This window comes from Trachemys scripta, chromosome 5 (genome assembly GCF_013100865.1).
Source record: "Trachemys scripta elegans isolate TJP31775 chromosome 5, CAS_Tse_1.0, whole genome shotgun sequence".
Lineage (NCBI taxonomy): Eukaryota > Metazoa > Chordata > Testudines > Emydidae > Trachemys > Trachemys scripta.
The window spans coordinates 25,985,245-26,003,795 of NC_048302.1; the positions used below are offsets into that span (position 1 = coordinate 25,985,245).

At 40.6% G+C, this 18,551-nt stretch overlaps 1 protein-coding gene across 5 annotated transcripts in view; it reads right to left on the reverse strand.

Annotated features, from left to right (window-relative positions):
- Positions 1-18,551, reverse strand: part of TSPAN5 (tetraspanin 5) — a 128,629-nt gene that overhangs the window by 28,176 nt on the left and 81,902 nt on the right. For 4 of the 5 annotated variants that reach the window (XM_034771752.1, XM_034771751.1, XM_034771754.1 and 1 more), the window contains one exon: positions 10,962-11,012. The exons of the other annotated variant lie outside the window; for it this stretch is intronic. In XM_034771752.1, the coding sequence (XP_034627643.1) occupies positions 10,962-11,012 (51 nt within the window). The remainder of the gene's footprint in view (positions 1-10,961; positions 11,013-18,551) is intronic. 5 annotated transcript variants of the gene reach the window in all.

Genomic DNA, 18,551 nt, shown 5'->3' on the forward strand with positions numbered 1-18,551 from the left:
CTATTTTTGTTAGCTATTGTGGACAACATTTATGTGCTTTATATTTTGGGGTAGCAAGTTAAGTTCTTGCATAAACAACACAATTATAAATGTTATGGTCTAAAACGCCATTAAGGCAACAGCTGACATTTCTTTAATTTGGTTTTAAATCCAGAGAGTGGATACTACTCAGACATAGGAAGCAAGTTCCTCAGTTGTGGGCAGTAGTTATTATGGGCTCTTCCTCCTAAAGATTTTAGGTCATATCTTGGGCAGACTAGATAGCCAGCCAATTCAGACCTCAGTTAGTAGCAGTGACAAAACCTCTGTTGAGTAAGCAGAGTGCAGCTAGTGACTCAATAGTTAGCAATAAAACTTGGCAATTAATTTAGAATCTCTTAGGGATTTTAAATCAGGGGTGATGTGTCAAGCTATTCAAACATAAGAGCTGTGATATGGCTTGTTGGAAACAGGATATGCAGCGTTCCTGACAGAACAACCAGTAATAACCAGCCTGCGTGCCATCTCCAACTATGGAGCAGAACTCAGGTGGATTGTGATGACAGCAGCATTCCTGAGAAGGTACTATTTTGTTTTTTCTTAAATGCTCTGGGACAGATTCTGGCTGATCTTGAGATGTGCAAGGATGAGGAGAGAATGCAGGGAGTCCTTTCCCTATTCTTGCAAGCCTGCACTAAGACTATCAGGATTCTGGTGCTGAGGTAGAGACCACAAGATGGCAGGAAAAGCACGATGGTCTCATACCATTCCTCCTTTCACACCACCTGGAAAAGGACTGCATATTAGAGGACAGGAACAACAACAAAGACATGATGCAACCCAGGGCTGGAGTACACACTATAAACCAATAGCATGGATGTCATCCTCCTGTGACAGATCTCTCTCCTTCCTACCATCCTCCTGCCTGGACACGGACATTATCCGCTGCCCCATTATACTCTTTTTACACATAGGGTAGGGCTACATTTAGAGCTGGGGGGATGATGCCCAGGTCAAGTACACATACTCACTGTGACCAAGGCACCCCCGTGTTCACTACTGCAATGGTATTTGTACACAATGTGTCTTTTGAAATATCATTTGAAAACTAATGACACACTGGTCAGTAATATAATTGTGAAATGTATGTGACAATGCTGTGTGTGGAATTATGGACACTCATTTTAAAGGGCTTTAAAGTCTGTGACTAAAAGGTGTTTAAACCAGGTATGTCAGGAGGAGTTGATAAACAGGTCTTCTCAAGACAAAGGAAAGAGGCCAACACCTCAAATCACGTGTGGCCAAATTCAATGGGCTATTCATGCATAGTGGAGGTTGCAGGAAGAGAACATTTACATTGTAAAATTGCAGCAGGATGCATCACACTGGAATACACCAACAGATACCATGGAGTCGGTCCCCTGGAGGAGACAGGAGACTGACCCCCAGGGGATCAATTTGACCCTTGAAATAAAACGCAGATTTTGATATGTAAGGGGACACAAACACTCTGGATCATCCTTCAGCTGAGGAGACAAAGAAAACCACCTTGGACTGTGTGGTGATCAGCCAGCTATTGCTGGAAGAGGAAGATTAGTGAGGAAACTATTTTGAACAAAGACTCTAGCTTGTCAAGTTACATCATAGCCATTAGAAAGTATTTTTACTTTTATTTGTTTGTAACCATTTCTATCTTTGTTCCTCCTACTTGGTATAATTTAACCTAAGTCGTGTTAATAAAACAAGTTTATTTTTATTATAAACCAACTCAGTGCTGTGTTTGAAGGGAAGAGTGTGTTTATCACTTACGTTACTAATAAGCTGTAATCCACTGACTCTTTAAAAGAGCAGCAAACTTAATATCTTCTGTGAGTGTCCTGTGGCGGGGCTGTGCCTGGCCAAGAAATATCTCTGTGAAGCATGGGGGCTAGAGTTCAATGATCATTACCTGCTAAGCAAGGTTTGGGGTGGGAGAGCTTTGGGCTGTTTACTGGTGAGCAAGACAGACTGGAGTGGCAGGGAGCTGACACAGAGTCTAATTTCCTGCATAGCTCACTCTTGCTGAGGCAGAAGGTAACAGTGGCTCACAGCAGAATGTTATACTAGCACTAGCTCTCATCACGCTAGCGTGCTAAAAGTACTAGCATAGCCATGGTAGTATGGACAGCGGCGAGTGGCAGCATGGTCTGGCTGCCCTGAGCACAAACCCACCAGGACCCTGTGGGTACATATGCTGGGGAGGTAGCCCATGCCACCACTCACTACTGCCCATGCTACTGTGGCTATGTTAGTATTTTTAGCCAAACTAGCATGAGAATGTCTTCTTGAGCGGGAAATCACACCCCCACCTCAGTCACTAGGAAGACCAAAATAGATTTAATGGCGTAATATTACAGAATAATCCTGACAGTCGTCCTGGTCTGAAACAGGCTGGTTGGTGTGCAAGCTGAAACAATCATCGTCAGTCCTTGGCATTTTCAGCAAGTTATAAAAAGCGTACCACTAGACTTGCTTCTAACTCTTATTATGTACATCCTACAAAGGAGGCACTGCAACAGCTCTATGGATATGCATGAAACATAACAAGGAAACAGAGACAGATCCATGAGAAAGGCTGGTCTTGGAGGTACACAGGTCAGGAAATAGACCCTTTGCCCTAGGAATAAAATAAATGTTCTGCATGATAAAACAATGACTTACCCAAGTTCTGCACATACACTGTTTCCACATTTTCCTTAAGGACCTACAGTAACTACAGTGTTAAAGGAAACTCTGCCTTATAAAGAAAAACTACATAGTCTTGTGTTACAATAGCTCTCAGAGATCCCAGATGATATCATAACACACACTAGTTCTGGGAGGGCTAACGTAGGAGATGTAGCAGGGGTGTGCTCAACATTTTCTTTTTTTAAATAAAAACTACCATCGAACGGGTGAACATTGTTACTTAATGACACATACTTTTTTTAATCTGATGTCGAAAGAGACTTTGGGCTTATTTAAAATCAAACCACTATAACATTCAAATCCTATGGAGATGGCCTCAGCCAAATTCTCCTCTGACTTACAATATGTAAATCTGGAGTATTTCTAGTGACTTCAGTGGCATTACTCTGGATTTACACACACAGAAGTGAGAACAAGATATACCTCTCTGTGATCATTTTATAGCATACAAGGCTCAGTCATGCCCCCACTAAAGGCAGAGGAAACAGAACCCAGCTAAATAAAGCTACTATGTATTTACATTATTTTCATAATCTGTACTGACCCCTAAGGACACAAAGCTAGATGTCTTTCTGGATCTTCTGGTATAGCAGGGTTCATTAGAGGCCAGTGCTCAAAATGCTGGTCATCTAGGATCTATAATACTGTAGCTCTAATTTGCCCTAGTCTCTGTTCTTTTCCTCGCCTGTTATAGAAAGAGAGCACACACAAGGGGAGACTCCTCAGGGTAGCCAATTTCTAACCTGTATTGAGCCAGTAGAAGCACTACCTGCTAATGTATATTGTCCCTTTACACACCAGTTTTGCCTGTCCACTTTTGGTTATCACCAGTCTTGTATGAGTTACATTGAGCTATGCCTCAGGACAGAGGAGCTCTGTGGAGCACATGCTATATAATTTGCTCTCATGTTCTTCTGTACTGTTGGATCATTTTCTCTCACTGTACACAGAAGCTCCAGTTACCAACATCCTGGAGATACACAACTCAGGATATACAAGAGAGAGAGAGGTTTTGGCAATAAAACAACAGCTTTTAGTCTGAATGATAAACATGGTTTATAAATGATAAACAAGAGGTCTGTTGTTAACCTAAAGATATTCTCAGGTACTTTGATAGCAGACTCCTTAATGATGAAATATGGTAGGCTATCTTACAGCCCTCTCCTTTCCCGAACAGTTTGAAATAAGCTCTTAAGATCCTTATTTGCTTAATGACTACTTTGTTTCGGTCTTCACCAAGAAGTCTGAAGGAATGCCTAACATAGTGAATGCTAATGGGAAGGGGGTAGGTTTAGCAGATAAAATAAAAAAAGAACAAGTTAAAAATCACTTAGAAAAGTTAGATGCCTGCAAGTCACCAGGGCCTGATGAAATGCATCCTACAATACTCAAGGAGCTAATAGAGGAGGTATCTGAGCCTCTAGCTATTATCTTTGGAAAATCATGGGAGATGGGAGAGATTCCAGAAGACTGGAAAAGGGCAAATATAGTGCCCATCTATATAAAAAGGGAAATAAAAACAACCCAGGAAACTACAGACCAGTTAGTTTAACTTCTGTGCCAGGGAAGATAATGGAGCAAGTAATTAAGGAAATCATCTGCAAACACTTGGAAGGTGATAGGGAATAGCCTGCATGGATTTGTAAAGAACAAATCGTGTCAAACTAATCTGATAGCTTTCTTTGATAGGATAACGAGTCTTGTGGATAAGGGAGAAGCTGTGGATGTGGTATACCTAGACTTTAGTAAGGCATTTGATACGGTCTCGCATGATATTCTTATGGATAAACTAGGCAAATACAATTTAGATGAAGCTACTATAAGATGGGTTCAGAACTGGCTGGATAACCATACTCAGAGAGTTGTTATTAATGGTTCCCAATCCTGCTGGAAAGGCATAACAAGTGGGGTTCCGCAGGGATCTGTTTTGGGACCGGCTCTGTTCAATATCTTCATTAACGACTTACATATTGGCATAGAAAGTATGCTTATTAAGTTTGCAGATGATACCAAACTGGGAGGGATTGCAACTGCTTTGGAGGACAGGGTCATAATTCAAAATGATCTGGACAAATTGGAGAAATGGTCTGAGGTAAACAGGATGATGTTTAATAAAGACAAATGCAAAGTAATCCACTTAGGAAGGAACAAATCAGTTTCACACATACAGAATGGGAAGAGACTGTCTAGGAACGAGTATGGCAGAAAGGGATCTAGGGGTTATAGTGGACCACAAGCTAAATATGAGTCAACAGTGTGATGCTGTTGCAAAAAAAGCAAACGTGATTCTGGGATGTATTAACAGGTGTGTTGTGAGCAAGACACGAGAAGTCATTCTTCTGCTCTACTCGGCGCTGGTTAGGCCTCAACTGGAGTATTGTGTCCAGTTCTGGGCACCGCATTTCAAGAAAGATGTGGAGAAATTGGAGAGGGTCCAGAGAAGAGCAACAAGAATGATTAAAGGTCTTGAGAACATGACCTATGAAGGAAGGCTGAAAGAATTGGGTTTGTTTAGTTTGAAAAAGAGAAGACTGAGAAGGGACATGATAGCAGTTTTCAGGTATCTAAAAGGGTGTCCTAAGGAGGAGGGAGAAAACTTGTTCACCTTGGTCTCTAAGGATAGAACAAGAATCAATGGGCTTAAACTGCAGCAAGGGAGATTTAGGTTGGACATTAGGAAAAAGTTCCTAACTGTCAGGGTGGTTAAACATTGAAATAAATTGCCTAGGGAGGTTGTGGAATCTCCATCTCTGGAGATATTTAAGAGTAGGTTAGATAAATGTCTATCAGGGATGGTCTAGACAGTATTTGGTCCATGAGGGCAGGGGACTGGACTCGATGACCTCTTGAGGTCCCTTCCAGTCCTAGAATCTATGAATCCTTAGTGGTGCAGTATTTACAAGTATATTTTGTTTGAAATAGTGGGGCAATGACTGGAGCATATTATTCCATTTCAAACTGCTGAAAAGGATTGGAAGGACCATCTCATAGGAATGTCGATATATCCTTTCTATCCACACGTCTGCCTGCCTGTCTTAGGGTTTTCTACAATGCCTGTCACCATAATATTCAAGCACTTCTGTTGATTTAATGGGTTATTTAGGAGAGAAATTGGGAAGAGCTGGGAAGAGCCTAGCACTGACCAGCACTGTCTTCACCATATCTTTAGCTGAATGTTGGAGGTGGAGTGGTGGTGTGTTTTTTAAGAGGGTAGAGCAGAGGACAGAGAATCAATGAGTACTATGTTCTAATCCTGGCTCTTGAACCAGTCACTTAATATTTTCAATTTATGCAATAATCTACCTCACAGGGGAGACAAACATTTGTAAAGAGCTTTAAAATCCTTGTACACCTCTACCCCAATATAATGCAACCCGATATAACATGAATTTGGATATAACACGGTAAAGCAGTGCTCGGGGAGTGGGGGGGGCGCACTCCGGTGGATCAAAGCAAATTTGATATAACGCAGTTTCACCTATAACTTTTTAAGATTTTTTGGCTCCCGAGGACAGGGTTATATCGGGGTAGAGGTGTATTATGTAAATATGAAGCATCCTTTCCAGCAGCATGAGTAACAATCGTCTATGCTGCTCTTTTTATTTCTGGCTGGTCAAGTCAGTACTATTGATACTTTAGATGGGAAAAGAAGGGGATGCAGCTTTCCCCCCTGACAATGCTATTGTATTTCTATCCTGCACATGCACTGTTCAGACATTTGCATAATATTTGCCAGAAACCAGTTCATTTCTGCAAAATCACATGTTTTAATATTTTCCCCTCTCACAATGGCTTTGGTCCAGGGATATGCTGTAGTCCCAAAAGGAGACTGAATAGGATATGTTCCCTGGCTGATCTTCAACTCAGCTGTTTGCAGTATTCATCCACCCTCTTAATGTTCTGCAATACTTAGAGCTCCTGGTTAACTATTTCACATCTACATGTGTCCCTGAGCCAATTCCAGTCAGAATTTGCTTCTGCTGCTGAGGGGAATGGAAAGGGGGAAGAGAAGAGAAAATAAAAAACTGGAGTGAAATCAGCATAATGAAGTTATGAAAAGTCCTTTATTTCTAGCTATGCATTCGATTTCAGAGCATGCGGGTACAGGGGATGTGTGCATGCAATGGGAAAGATTGAGCTCATCCCTACCCCACTCCAAACGGAATAACTAGGCACTAATTCCACGGAGAGGCAGCAGAAAAACAGAAGGAACCATCCCCTTTCACAAACATGGGGGAGAAATGCATAAGGCAGCAATACATACAGAAAAGGTTTTGGTGGGGCATCCCTCAAGGCTGATAGGTATCACGTTTCCAACGAGGCCCAAGCATTTCTGCAGCACTGGAGTGCCCTTACTGGGTCACTTTCACCACTACGGTACCAGAGCAGAGGACTCATAGATGGTGAGTCAGTCTGGGAAGGGAGGCTTAGGCTCTGTTCCAGACCTGCTAGTTGTCTTGCAGCTCCTTTTGTTGTCTCTCTCTCTCTCCAGCCCACCACTGTAATCTCAGGCACAGCTCAGGGGACAGGAAATCTGGCATTCTAAGCAGGAGTTGGAGGGGTTCCTCACCACACCACACATGCAGTGTTTGCCTGCTCCTTTCCCAGCCAGAAGGGAGCAAGGAGGAAACAGATGCTCAGGAGCCCAGAGAGGGCCCATCCCCACCCATCACTCCTCCCAACCCCAGGCCTTCAACCCCCACTTATTCAACAGTCCCTGTGACACACTACAGAGAAGAATGCCAAGACCAATGAGAAGGGACAGCACCAAGGGAAAACACAGGGAACTAAAACTACATCCCATGCCTTGCAGGCTTCACGGGAAAAAATGTGGAGGAACAACCACCCTCCCTCACTGCATCAGAGGGAAAATTTTAGGGGTGGTCAGAGATCCCCTCTCTGGGAAAAGAGATGAACTAGAGCAGTGATGCTCAGACTGAGGCTCGTGAACCGTAAGTGCCTCTTTAATGCATCTCCTGTGACTCTTTGCAGCACGATATTAAAACGTGTGATTTAATTATTAACCAATCTAAGTTATTAACCAATCAGGATGCCTTTACTACGTTATTAACCTATTGTAATGGATAAAATAATAATTCTTGGTGAGTCATTTTGCTGTGAGAATAATATATCTTAAAAAAAATAGTAAATGAAACAATGAATTCACTCTACTTTGGCTCTTTTGGGTAATGTTGATCACTAATTTGGCTCCTGAACCACTGAAGTCTGAGTATCAGTGAACTAGGAGAAGTGGTTGTGGAGGTGGTCAGAGGAAAAGAAAAAGATTCAAATATAGAATAAACTGGAGCATATTCTCCTTTGCAAACTGTGGGCTGATCTTTCACACCCTGCTCATGCAAATGAGTAGGAATCTCTGACTAACATATATTTGGAGGGTGATGAGAAATGCAAGTATTTTCAATCACATTACTGCTTCATAATAGGAAAAATGTATCTATTTTGATAGGCATAAATCATTGAAAATTTCACATTATTGTGCATTTGAGTAAGTGTAGGGGAGAGAATAACGGTAATTTAAATGTGCCAAACCTGTTTCATTCCAAAATTTAGTCTCTGTAAACCAGAAAATAGGTGGGGGGTGTTTACACAATTTAAGTTACATTCATGTTGGAAACACAAAAACAACAGCAGCAGCAGCAGCGGCATTTCGCTAGTTACTTGGAACGGGAAGGAAACAAAAGGGAGAATGACTGGTCTAGTTTCCTTGTTATAACGGAGTGGAATTCACAAAGTAAACTAACAGCACAAAGAGAGAAAAGTAAAATGAGATTTTTAAAATCCATTCAGATTGAAAAGCTTCAGGTGTTATAACACGAAGTAGGACATTAAAAATTATTTTGACTGTGCCCCTTTAGGCACCAAACTCTAAATGATGAGTCACATAATTGAAATTATTCACACCACCAACCCCGATATAAAATCCACAAATGCACAAGAGCAGAGAGAGTGCTTTGCATTTTGCCCAATTTGCATGCAGCCCCAGGGATATGCACAAGATTCAAATTTCCAAACAAGGATTCAAACAAGCACTTGCTGGAAGTGGGTACCTGCAATCTCGTGGCACAATTAGTGCATCTCTCCTTCCTGATCTTTTATCTTCACTGGGAGGGAAGGAAAGATCTTTCCTCAAAAATCTCAGAGAAAAATTCAGCAGTAGAACCGGGGTGACGGGGTGGAGAGAGGTGAACTTAGTCTTTACAGATTCTCTCTCTCTTTCGGGTTCACTGCCTCCTTGTTTCTCACAGCTCTCTTTCAGGTTCATGATTTAGGATGCTAATTTTTCCACTTTCTGTTTAGGCCTCGCTGACTGGCTGTCAAATCAGTTCCATTGACTGTCTGACAAGTGAATTCTATTGCTCCCCCAAAGGCTGCAAGGAAGGTAATGAGACTATGTAGGAAATTATTTTCTTTAAAATGCTGTTTGTCTTCAAGTCTCTTTTAGAAACAACTGGGGGCATGGGAAGGGATATGAAACCACAGTGCGTTCCTTACACCTGCACCGCGTTTGGAATCCACGTAAGGACCACCACTAGAAGAACTACAGTGCAGCAATATTTTTATTTATTCATTTATGTAAACAAGTCATACAGCCAAGACTGTCCAAACTGGCAGGTACCTACTCTTGCTTTGCGTTTTGTTTTTTTTAAGCATGTAATATACTAACTCAGTGCTTCAAATCTATTGGTTATTTTAAAATGACATCACGATATTAAGTTTCTGCATCTCAAGTAAAATGTTTGCTGCAGTTTCTGGCTATTAATAATTTTTAACTGGATACATTTCTCCATGAAGAGACTGATCCAGTCTCACACTAATGAGCTATATTAAAGACCTAATGAATTGTCACTCTGACAGAACGACCCTTTTGCTTTAGGACTCTAGGCTAAGGACACATTTATAATAATGGAAAAATCATTTTTGCTGCTCCAGGAAATGCTAGAAGAACTTTAAAAAAAAAAAAAATCTTAACTGGGAAGGCACTTCAAAATTAAGCAAATACTAACTAATTTATGCCTCAGACCTGCAAAGACAAAAGCACATACTTTGCTTTACACACAGAGTAGCTCTATTTAATTCAATTAGAACACTCGTAGTAGATAAAGCTAAGCATTTGATTACATCTTGGAGGATCAGGGCCTTAGCACAATACAGACTTTCATAATGCACTTCAATGCCTGTTCAAAGCCATGTAAAATGTTTTATTGTTTTAAATTGTCTGTATTCCGGAAGAAAACAGATGGAATGACTAGAAGGCTCCAACTGACTGACTTGCTTCCAAGATAGGCAAATTCATTCTGAATGTTTAGTGCAAAAGCTGAGCCAGAGACTGGGTTTCCAATGTATTATTCTGTTTGTTCAGCCCCACTTATGAGCTTAGTAATGAACATAATATCAATACTTAACACTAACATGTGGCTTTTCCTCTTCAATGCACTTTACAAACATTATCTAATTAATTCTCACAATATTCTTGCTATCATAGGTATTTATTATTATTAACAACAACAATATTAATAAGAACAAAAGGGGAAGAAAATAGTTTTAATTTTGTTTTGTTGCGGAACTGATCTCTTTACCCAGGATTCTGACACACATTGATTTGTTTTATACCTTCTAGTCTGGCACTGCCTTTCCTTCCCACTTTCCATCCCCAAGCAGTCTCCCAAATTTGGGCCCAACCCCGCAAACCTTTAAACACATGAGTTAATAGGCCTATCTGTGAGAGGATAAGAGTTACAGCATCAGTCGCACAATGAAGGACATTCTAATTTTTTTTTTTTTTTAAGATAACTGAAGGAACACTATAGCTTAGTCAGTCTTGTGCTAATTTTTTTGTAAGTGTCTAAACTAATTTAAGCCACAGCTACCAGTAGTGTTGTAAATTCAGAGGCAAAAATAGAAAAACTCACTTTCATTTGGTTTGCCTCCCTTTATGAGAGTACACTATCATACCAACATTGCCTACCATTGAGAGCTCTATGCTGTACTTTCCATGTATGCGCTGCTGGGGCTATTCTGTGTGCATCTGTCAGTTGATCTTTCTTGCCAACGCAGCCTCCAGAAAGATGCTGAGGTCTCCTTCTAGGTGAGGCAAGCTAACGTTTAATTTGACAATGGGTCTTATTTTCTCTCTAGTACGGACAGTGAGTGAATGGGTAGCATGTGTAATATATAGTTATTCAATCAGTCACTAAAAAAAAAAAAAAGTTGAGTTTGTGTTATATTCAACTTACTTTTTCATTCCATGCCCACAATCCAATTCCAAGAAATGCTATGCCCAGAAACTGAAAGAAACAAGAGGAAATTGGGGTAAGAACTGTGAATTGACCGTTACAAATATTTCATATATCGATTACCCCTTCAACTTCACCCCTCTGGCTGGGAACCTCTGTACCTCTAACAGTAATGTCGAGATTGGGTGCGACAGCACAGAAAAAATACAACAGCTTCTCCTACAATTCCACAATTAGAGAATGAAAGGCTGCTTTCTTGGCACAGAGAACAGCCAGAAAACAGCAGGATAAGGGTGAAGCTCCCTAATGATGCACAGCCCACTTAATGCTTTCCCACATACGCATCTCAGATGCCATGAATGTCACCTCCGCAACCACTCCACAAATCAGCTCAAAGAAATATCTCCCAAGACTTGCATAAGCCAAGATCTGCGACAGGACAACACAACAAACCATTATCATTTTGCAGCCAGCTGTACAGAGCCGCTTCCCTTGCAAAGCACAATAAAAGAAATTCAGCTAGGAGGAAGAAGCACTAAAATCCATATTCATGACCAGGTATAGTTATGTTGCCCACATTATGGCCTATTAAACCTAAATCAATGGGTACATTTTTAAACCAGAACTATCATCAGAAAAAACTACCAGAGATAATCCTAAAATAAACCTAAACAAGCTTAATTTTATAGCTTTCTATTTATTGGTTGCTTTTATATTTCACAATGAACAAGCTACTTCAATAGGCCATGCAGCCAACAATACACCATATCTTTGCATATCTCAGAATGGCATAGCACATTTTAAAACTATTGATCTCTCTCTTTCTGCATTCAAAAAATATTAAATACATTAACTAAATGAATAAAATGACTAAATCTTGCATTCCCAAAATATGCACTTGTTTCCTTTCCGAAGCAGAACTTGCAGAGCTGAGCTATACTTGTGGTTTTGGTTCAAAGAGTTTTGCAAAAACTTTCTTCCAGTTTTGCTTCACATGATTTAAATACCTTTCAAGTTCTGGGTTTGTATGAACACCAGAACTAAAGTCTATTGAGACAGATGAGGTTTTATATAGTACTAACTCAAACCGCAAATTGGCCCAAGTTAATGGAAACTGAGTCCAGGCTGACAAATTTTTAAGTGACTATTTACCATTGATTACATCACAATCATCATGACTTTAGGGGACAGTTGACCATCTAAGGCACTCCTTGTTCCATGGAATATCTTCAGTACTGCATATGCCCATAAGATTAACATGTGCCGTGTTGCTGTAGGATTGGGTAACAGTCAAAAAGTTGAGGCTTTAATATAAACAAACACACACAAAATAACAGCTAATAACCAATGAGCAAAAGAACTACTGAGAAATAACAATTCTGGGGACAATGAACTGTAATCACTACAATCACTCCTCTTTGGCAATAGGAAAATGTTGTTTTATTCATGTTCGATGGTTTCTAGGCATGTTACTAGTTCAGTTGAAGTGTATGTTTGGCTGCTGTGGCCCAGCAATACATGCATACCAGCTTCTTTGGTCATCCAGGAGACTCTAGGATGACCCTGCACCCACGCCGCTTCTCGCATCTCCAGTTGGCTGGGAATGGCGAACTGCGGGCACTGGGAGCTGCGGGGGGGCCGTGCCCGCGGACAGTCAATGTAAACAACGTAAACCGCGTGCCGAAGGTTGCCGACCCCTAGATTAAAGTTACTGATGTAACTCCCTCACATGACTGCTACTAAACTCTGACTTTATTTGCAAATGGGATGCTCATGCTCGGAGTCAGTCTATTTGACCTCTGTGCAATGGCTGGAGGCCGATGTAAGGAGATCTTTGTAAATGTTGGGTGAAGTCCAAAGGGACTTCACCCAAAAGAAACACACAGCTACCCCTCAACAAAAGTAAGGAAGGGGAAGGCTACAATAAGAGCAAAACAGAACAAAAAACCTCAAGGATCAACTAATTACAGTTGCAATAAAGAATGTAAAAACAGGAAGGGAGCGTAGGTCCAAGTTAAAATGTGGGAACCAGAGGGGCACACAGAGATTGCTTAGAGAAAGCATCTAAGCAATCACGGGAGGCTGGCTGGATATATGATCTATGGGGTGAAAGGAAATAGGTCCCACAGTCACAAAGAAATCCCACCACCACCAGCACTGGTCAACCTCCTCAACTGAAGGAGCCAGACAGACAAATTTGAAGACTGAAGTCCTCTGTTTCTCCACAGAACTGATACAGCATAGACCGTGGTATAGCAAGTTTTCTCCACACCTTGTCAGCATGACTGGATTTGTCCTACAGGGGTCACTCTAGTAGCATTTCAGGTTATACAATTCAGATCAGATTCTCAAATGGTATAAGTCAATGTGACTCCACTGAAGTCCATGGAGCTATGCCAGTTTATACCAGATGAGGTGCTGCTCCTTCAAGTACATTTTAGTCCTTGGCCTCTCTGTTGAGACTGCCAACAAGGGTTCCAGTTAGTGGCATGGGTGGTAGATGTTTTTTGCAATACACGAAATAACGCTGTCCTCGGGAGCCAAAAAATCTTACCACATTATAGGTGAAACCGCGTTATATCAAACTTGCTTTGATCCGCCGGAGTGCGCAGCCCCGCCCCCCCTGGAGCGCTGCTTTACCATGTTATATCCGAATTTGTGTTATATCGGGTCACGTTATATCGGGGTAGAGGTGTATTAGAGACCTGCCCACTTGTCAAATTCAATCCAGTTTGAATTGGGTGGGTTACAAATCAATAACCTAGAGACAAAAGGCTCTATATACCAATTCCCTGGATCCACCTAGTCCCCAACCCTACTAAACTTTTACTACTTTCCTATGTCCCTGAATAAAAAGGGAAAATGGCTGTGTACTACGATATAATACCCTGAACCTTTGCCATTTTTTGTACGTGTCTCTGCAAAGTTACTTTCAAGAAGTCAGCAAGTACCAAGCTCTAAAGACACGTAATCCTGACAATGTTTTCCTGCCATGAAGAAAAAATGAAGGAGCAGCTGGGACTCCATGCAACATCTACTGTAAAATCTATTTCAATGAGTAAATGTCCTGGTAGGAATTGACTTTGTGAATTAAATTAAGTGTGCTGTTACCCAAAAGTTATTGCAGGGTTCAGAGTTGAAACTCCTATAAATGATCTATCAGGTAAACAGAATGGGCCATCTCCTCTCCCCATACTGCCTGCTTACTAAATGGTACTGTGTAGCAGGATAAACTGCAATGTAAAATAATGCGTGTCAAATTATTAAATCCATAATATACACCACTCCAGCATGCACTGAGAGAGCACTTTTAAAATACCTAACAAACAACTTTAAGGCAGGAGAGATCTACACCATTGCAATGTAACCAAGCAAAGCCTCTAATATAGAAAGAAAAACAAGGGGGGATGGGGCAGTGTGCGCACACGTGTATGCTTTTCTCCTCTGGCTTTAAAAAGAGCTCACTACAGAGCCAACTATATATGAACTAGTTTGGGGCCATGCAATAGAATGTTGCTTGAATAGCACAAACTGATTTTCTTTGTGGTTTCTCTGCAATAAACTGATACTGTTCATAGATTTTTTTTTTTTTTGGCATTCAGTATATTTTCTCTTAAGATCTGTAAATAACTTAGTATACTAATGATTTTTCTTTCCAAAACCACACCAAGAAAATACATTTATCTTTCTGGGAAAAGGAGAGGGGAAACTATGGGGATTCCCCAGCACTGAACTCAACAGCTTCACAGTGAGTTCACGTCTTTTATGCATTTAAAAAGGCAATTTTAATTATGTGCCATAAGAATTTCTATAAAACGTTAACTAAATATTAACCGAAACACTCAAAGCTTAACCATGTTTTCAGAAAGGCGCACTGTCAAAAACTTCAGGCCCAAAATTTTACATACCGTTAAAGTTGAATCATTAGCAAATGTCCTCCAGATTATATCCATGTTTGGTTTTAAAAATCAGTATCTCTTGCCCTAAAGGTCTAGCACTCTTGCCCTTATCCGTGATTGACTCCAGTGAAAATCAAAGGGTGCTTAGGGCTACAGAATCAGGTCTGACTGTAGGTAATTACCATCAAGTGACATGGACAACACTAGCAGCACACTTTACTTATGTTCCACACAAACAAGAAAAGTTGGTACTATGCCCTATGTTTGCATAAGGGGCACGTGGAAAGCTTGATTTACATGGGCACCTACAGTAAACAAAAAAAATCTCTCTTTTTTTTTTTTAATAACTACCTACTTGGGAATGGAGAGATCAATTCTTAATTCCAGATAAATAACCAGAGAGACGTTAGCTAACAGAATTTAAGTTACCTGACAATGCACTTTTAGATATACGGCTCCCATTTCAGACCGTGATGGGACACGATACATCAGACCTTAAACCTGCCTTGGCCCAATGACAAGAGAGCATTATCCCCAAGAATTCTGGAATCCAACAGGATCCATTAATCACAGAGAAAGAATCACCACACCAGTTCCAGTGCCCTGACAGGCAAGAGGGAAAGCCCTGTCCTCCATCTGGAAGAGACGATGATTAGACCATAACTAATTGTCTGCTGTCTACACCCCACCACCACCAAACACACACTACGTGTTTAGAGCAGATTCAGAGTGTCACCTCTTCAGCTGTAAGCCGAGCTAGGAACCATCTGGGATAATCATATTTATCACAGTGGCTGTGACTAACCCAGGAGAGCTGTCATTCACATGGATGTTGAAATTCCCCAAGACAGACAGCCCTAGCCTCTCCAACAACAGGCTCCAAAGACCACTCTGGCAGCCCTGACAGAAAGCCTGGGGGAATAGCATGGTGATCTGTACTCTACAAGGACACCCTCTGCCCTCCCTCAACCCAGTCAGCCTCCTCCTAGTACCTGCATACCAGATAGACACACTCCTGTAAGAGCAATAGGGCACTTTCTACATCTGAGGTCAGACGCAAAATGCACACTCAATACTGACTCCAAGGCTGACTTTCTTCCTCGTATGGATTTTTTAACCTCTTTCCATATGGAGGAAGGGGACTTCTCTGCATCAGTGTCTAGAACTTCAGCTACTGACTTACTGAAAGCCTATTAGGTCTCTTCCCCTTCTGGGTCTTTCCCCTTGCCAAGACCAGGCACCCTTAAATTCCTTACCCTTACACGGTGCTCTTTCACATACTCTTTCAATAAACATATGTGCTTTAATAATCTTATATTTAAAAAAAAAAAAAGATTCCCTCATTTTCTTCACTGTAACTTTTAAGTACATCAAGTTCTCAGTGCACCCTACCTGTTTTATCAGTCCTCTTTTGTTGTCAAATGTTTCTACTTCATCTTCCACAAATAAACAATCTGGATTGTTTTTTCATTTCCTCTATTTCAACAGGGAGAGAATCCACTATGGCTTGTAATCAGTGTCATAGAGCCACTACTGCTGCTGATTAATATCATGCAGAACCATACAGAGATACTGAGGCCCTGAGCTTCGAGGTATCCAATCTTTGGTTACTCCCTCCAATACTCCCTTTTTGTTTTTGTTTTTTATTCTGTACTGTATTATTTGCAATCCAAATCAGGGCCTAAGCGTGCATGTAGTTTTGTGGCTAGAAAGCTCTGTCCCCAGGGGCATAAGTACAAAACAAAGATTTGTTTCATGATTTCTTTTTCTATTAATTTTTCCAATTTAAAATTTTCCTTACCCTGTTGGAAACACAAAATACAACGGCATTGAGTTAATGCAGGGGAACAAGAAATTGAAGCTGCCTAGGAGCACAGCGTGAAATTGACCAGCCTAGTTGCAGAGTTCAAACTGTGTGACATACAAAAGTGAACATTAATAGTGAGAAATAAATTAGATTTTTAAAATTACTTCAGTGTTAACCTCAGCTGTTAATAACTCAGAGTAAGGGTTTTTTTTATAAATTATTTTTATTTTAACAATGAGCCTTCAAGTTTTGAAGGACGTTACACCCTTTCCAGACCTAGGCCAAGCAATATAATCACACAGGAAGGAGCTAGTAGAAATTAAGTTGATCTTTTTGGACTGAAGTGTCAAGACTGCAATTCTAAACTATACTAAAATCCTGTATTCTTCATCTTCTGGGATGTGCCATTTGCTAGATAATGTCAAAGTAGAAAATGGAACTGTAAATCAAGAATCAGATGTTTCAGCAGTATGAACTAGATATAATATTAAATACAGGTTTGAATTGAAACCCTAGATCCTAACACTGGATCTGTTTAAGAGGCAAAACCAAGATACCGACTACAAGTGTTTCTAAACACAGAGTTTCAAATTTCAGATCCAAATCTGAACTTTCCCAAAGTTCAGGGTGTTTGGATTTGTCCCATTAAGGAGATTGGTTCAAGCTGTGAACTCTGATCTGAAACCAGATCTCGGGTTTTGGTTTGGGCTCCATCTCTAATAAGAACAGATTATGTTTAAGCATTCTAAATCAAACCAGAATATGAAATACCAATTGCTCAGAGTATAATCTCCTCTGTGATACTTCTACTAAAAAGAGCCAAAAAGGTACACATGAGTTACAACTAACTCTGCTGTTTTTCTAACTTTATACAGTTTGCATAAGAAAGTTGTACTAAATCCTTGTGGTTAAACTGGCTTTCTTTGAAGGGATAAAACTGCATAATGATAACAGAGATGAAACGTACAAATACATCACTTTGGTAGAGCAAGGAAGGAGGGAAGACCCCATTCTTGCAAGGGCAAGGAAGGAGGGAAAGACCCCATTCTTGCAAGGAAAATCAAACGGTCGAAAAACAAACAAGACTACTGAAGGATAAAACTATTCATAAAAAAAATCCATATTATTGCATTTGGAAATGGCAAAAAGCTTTGGTAAATGCTGTATTTTGCGTGCAGTTCAATGTTGTTTTGTACATAAGTGTGAAAAGTAAATATAAACAAAATAATTTAATAAGCAGTATATACATGTGTATTTTGGGCCAGATCCGCAGTGGTAAATTACCAGAGGTCCATAAAAACCAACAAGGAGTCTGGTGGCACCTTAAAGACTAACAGATTTATTTGGGCATAAGCTTTCGTGAGTAAAAACCTCACTTCTTCGGATGCACAGAGTGAAAGTTACAGATGCAGGCATTATATACTGACACATGGAGAGCAGGGAGTTACTTCGCAAGTGGAGAACCAGTGTTGACAGGGCCAATTCAATCAGGGTGGATGTAGTCCACTCCCAATAATAGATGAGGAGGTGTCAATTCCAGGAGAGAAAAAGCTGCTTCTGTAATGAGCCAGCCACTCCCAGTCCCTATTCAAGCCCAGATTAATGGTGTTGAATTTGCAAATGAATTTTAGTTCTGCTGTTTCTCTTTGAAGTCTATTTCTGAAGTTTTTTTGTTCAGTGATAGTGACTTTTAAATCTGTAATAGAATGACCAGGGAGATTGAAGTGTTCACTTACTGGCTTATGTAGTGTATCAGAGGGGTAGCCGTGTTAGTCTGAATCTGTAAAAAGCAACAGAGGGTCCTGTGGCACCTTTGAGACTAACAGAAGTACTGGGAGCATAAGCTTTCGTGGGTAAGAACCTCACTTCTTCAGATGCAAGTAA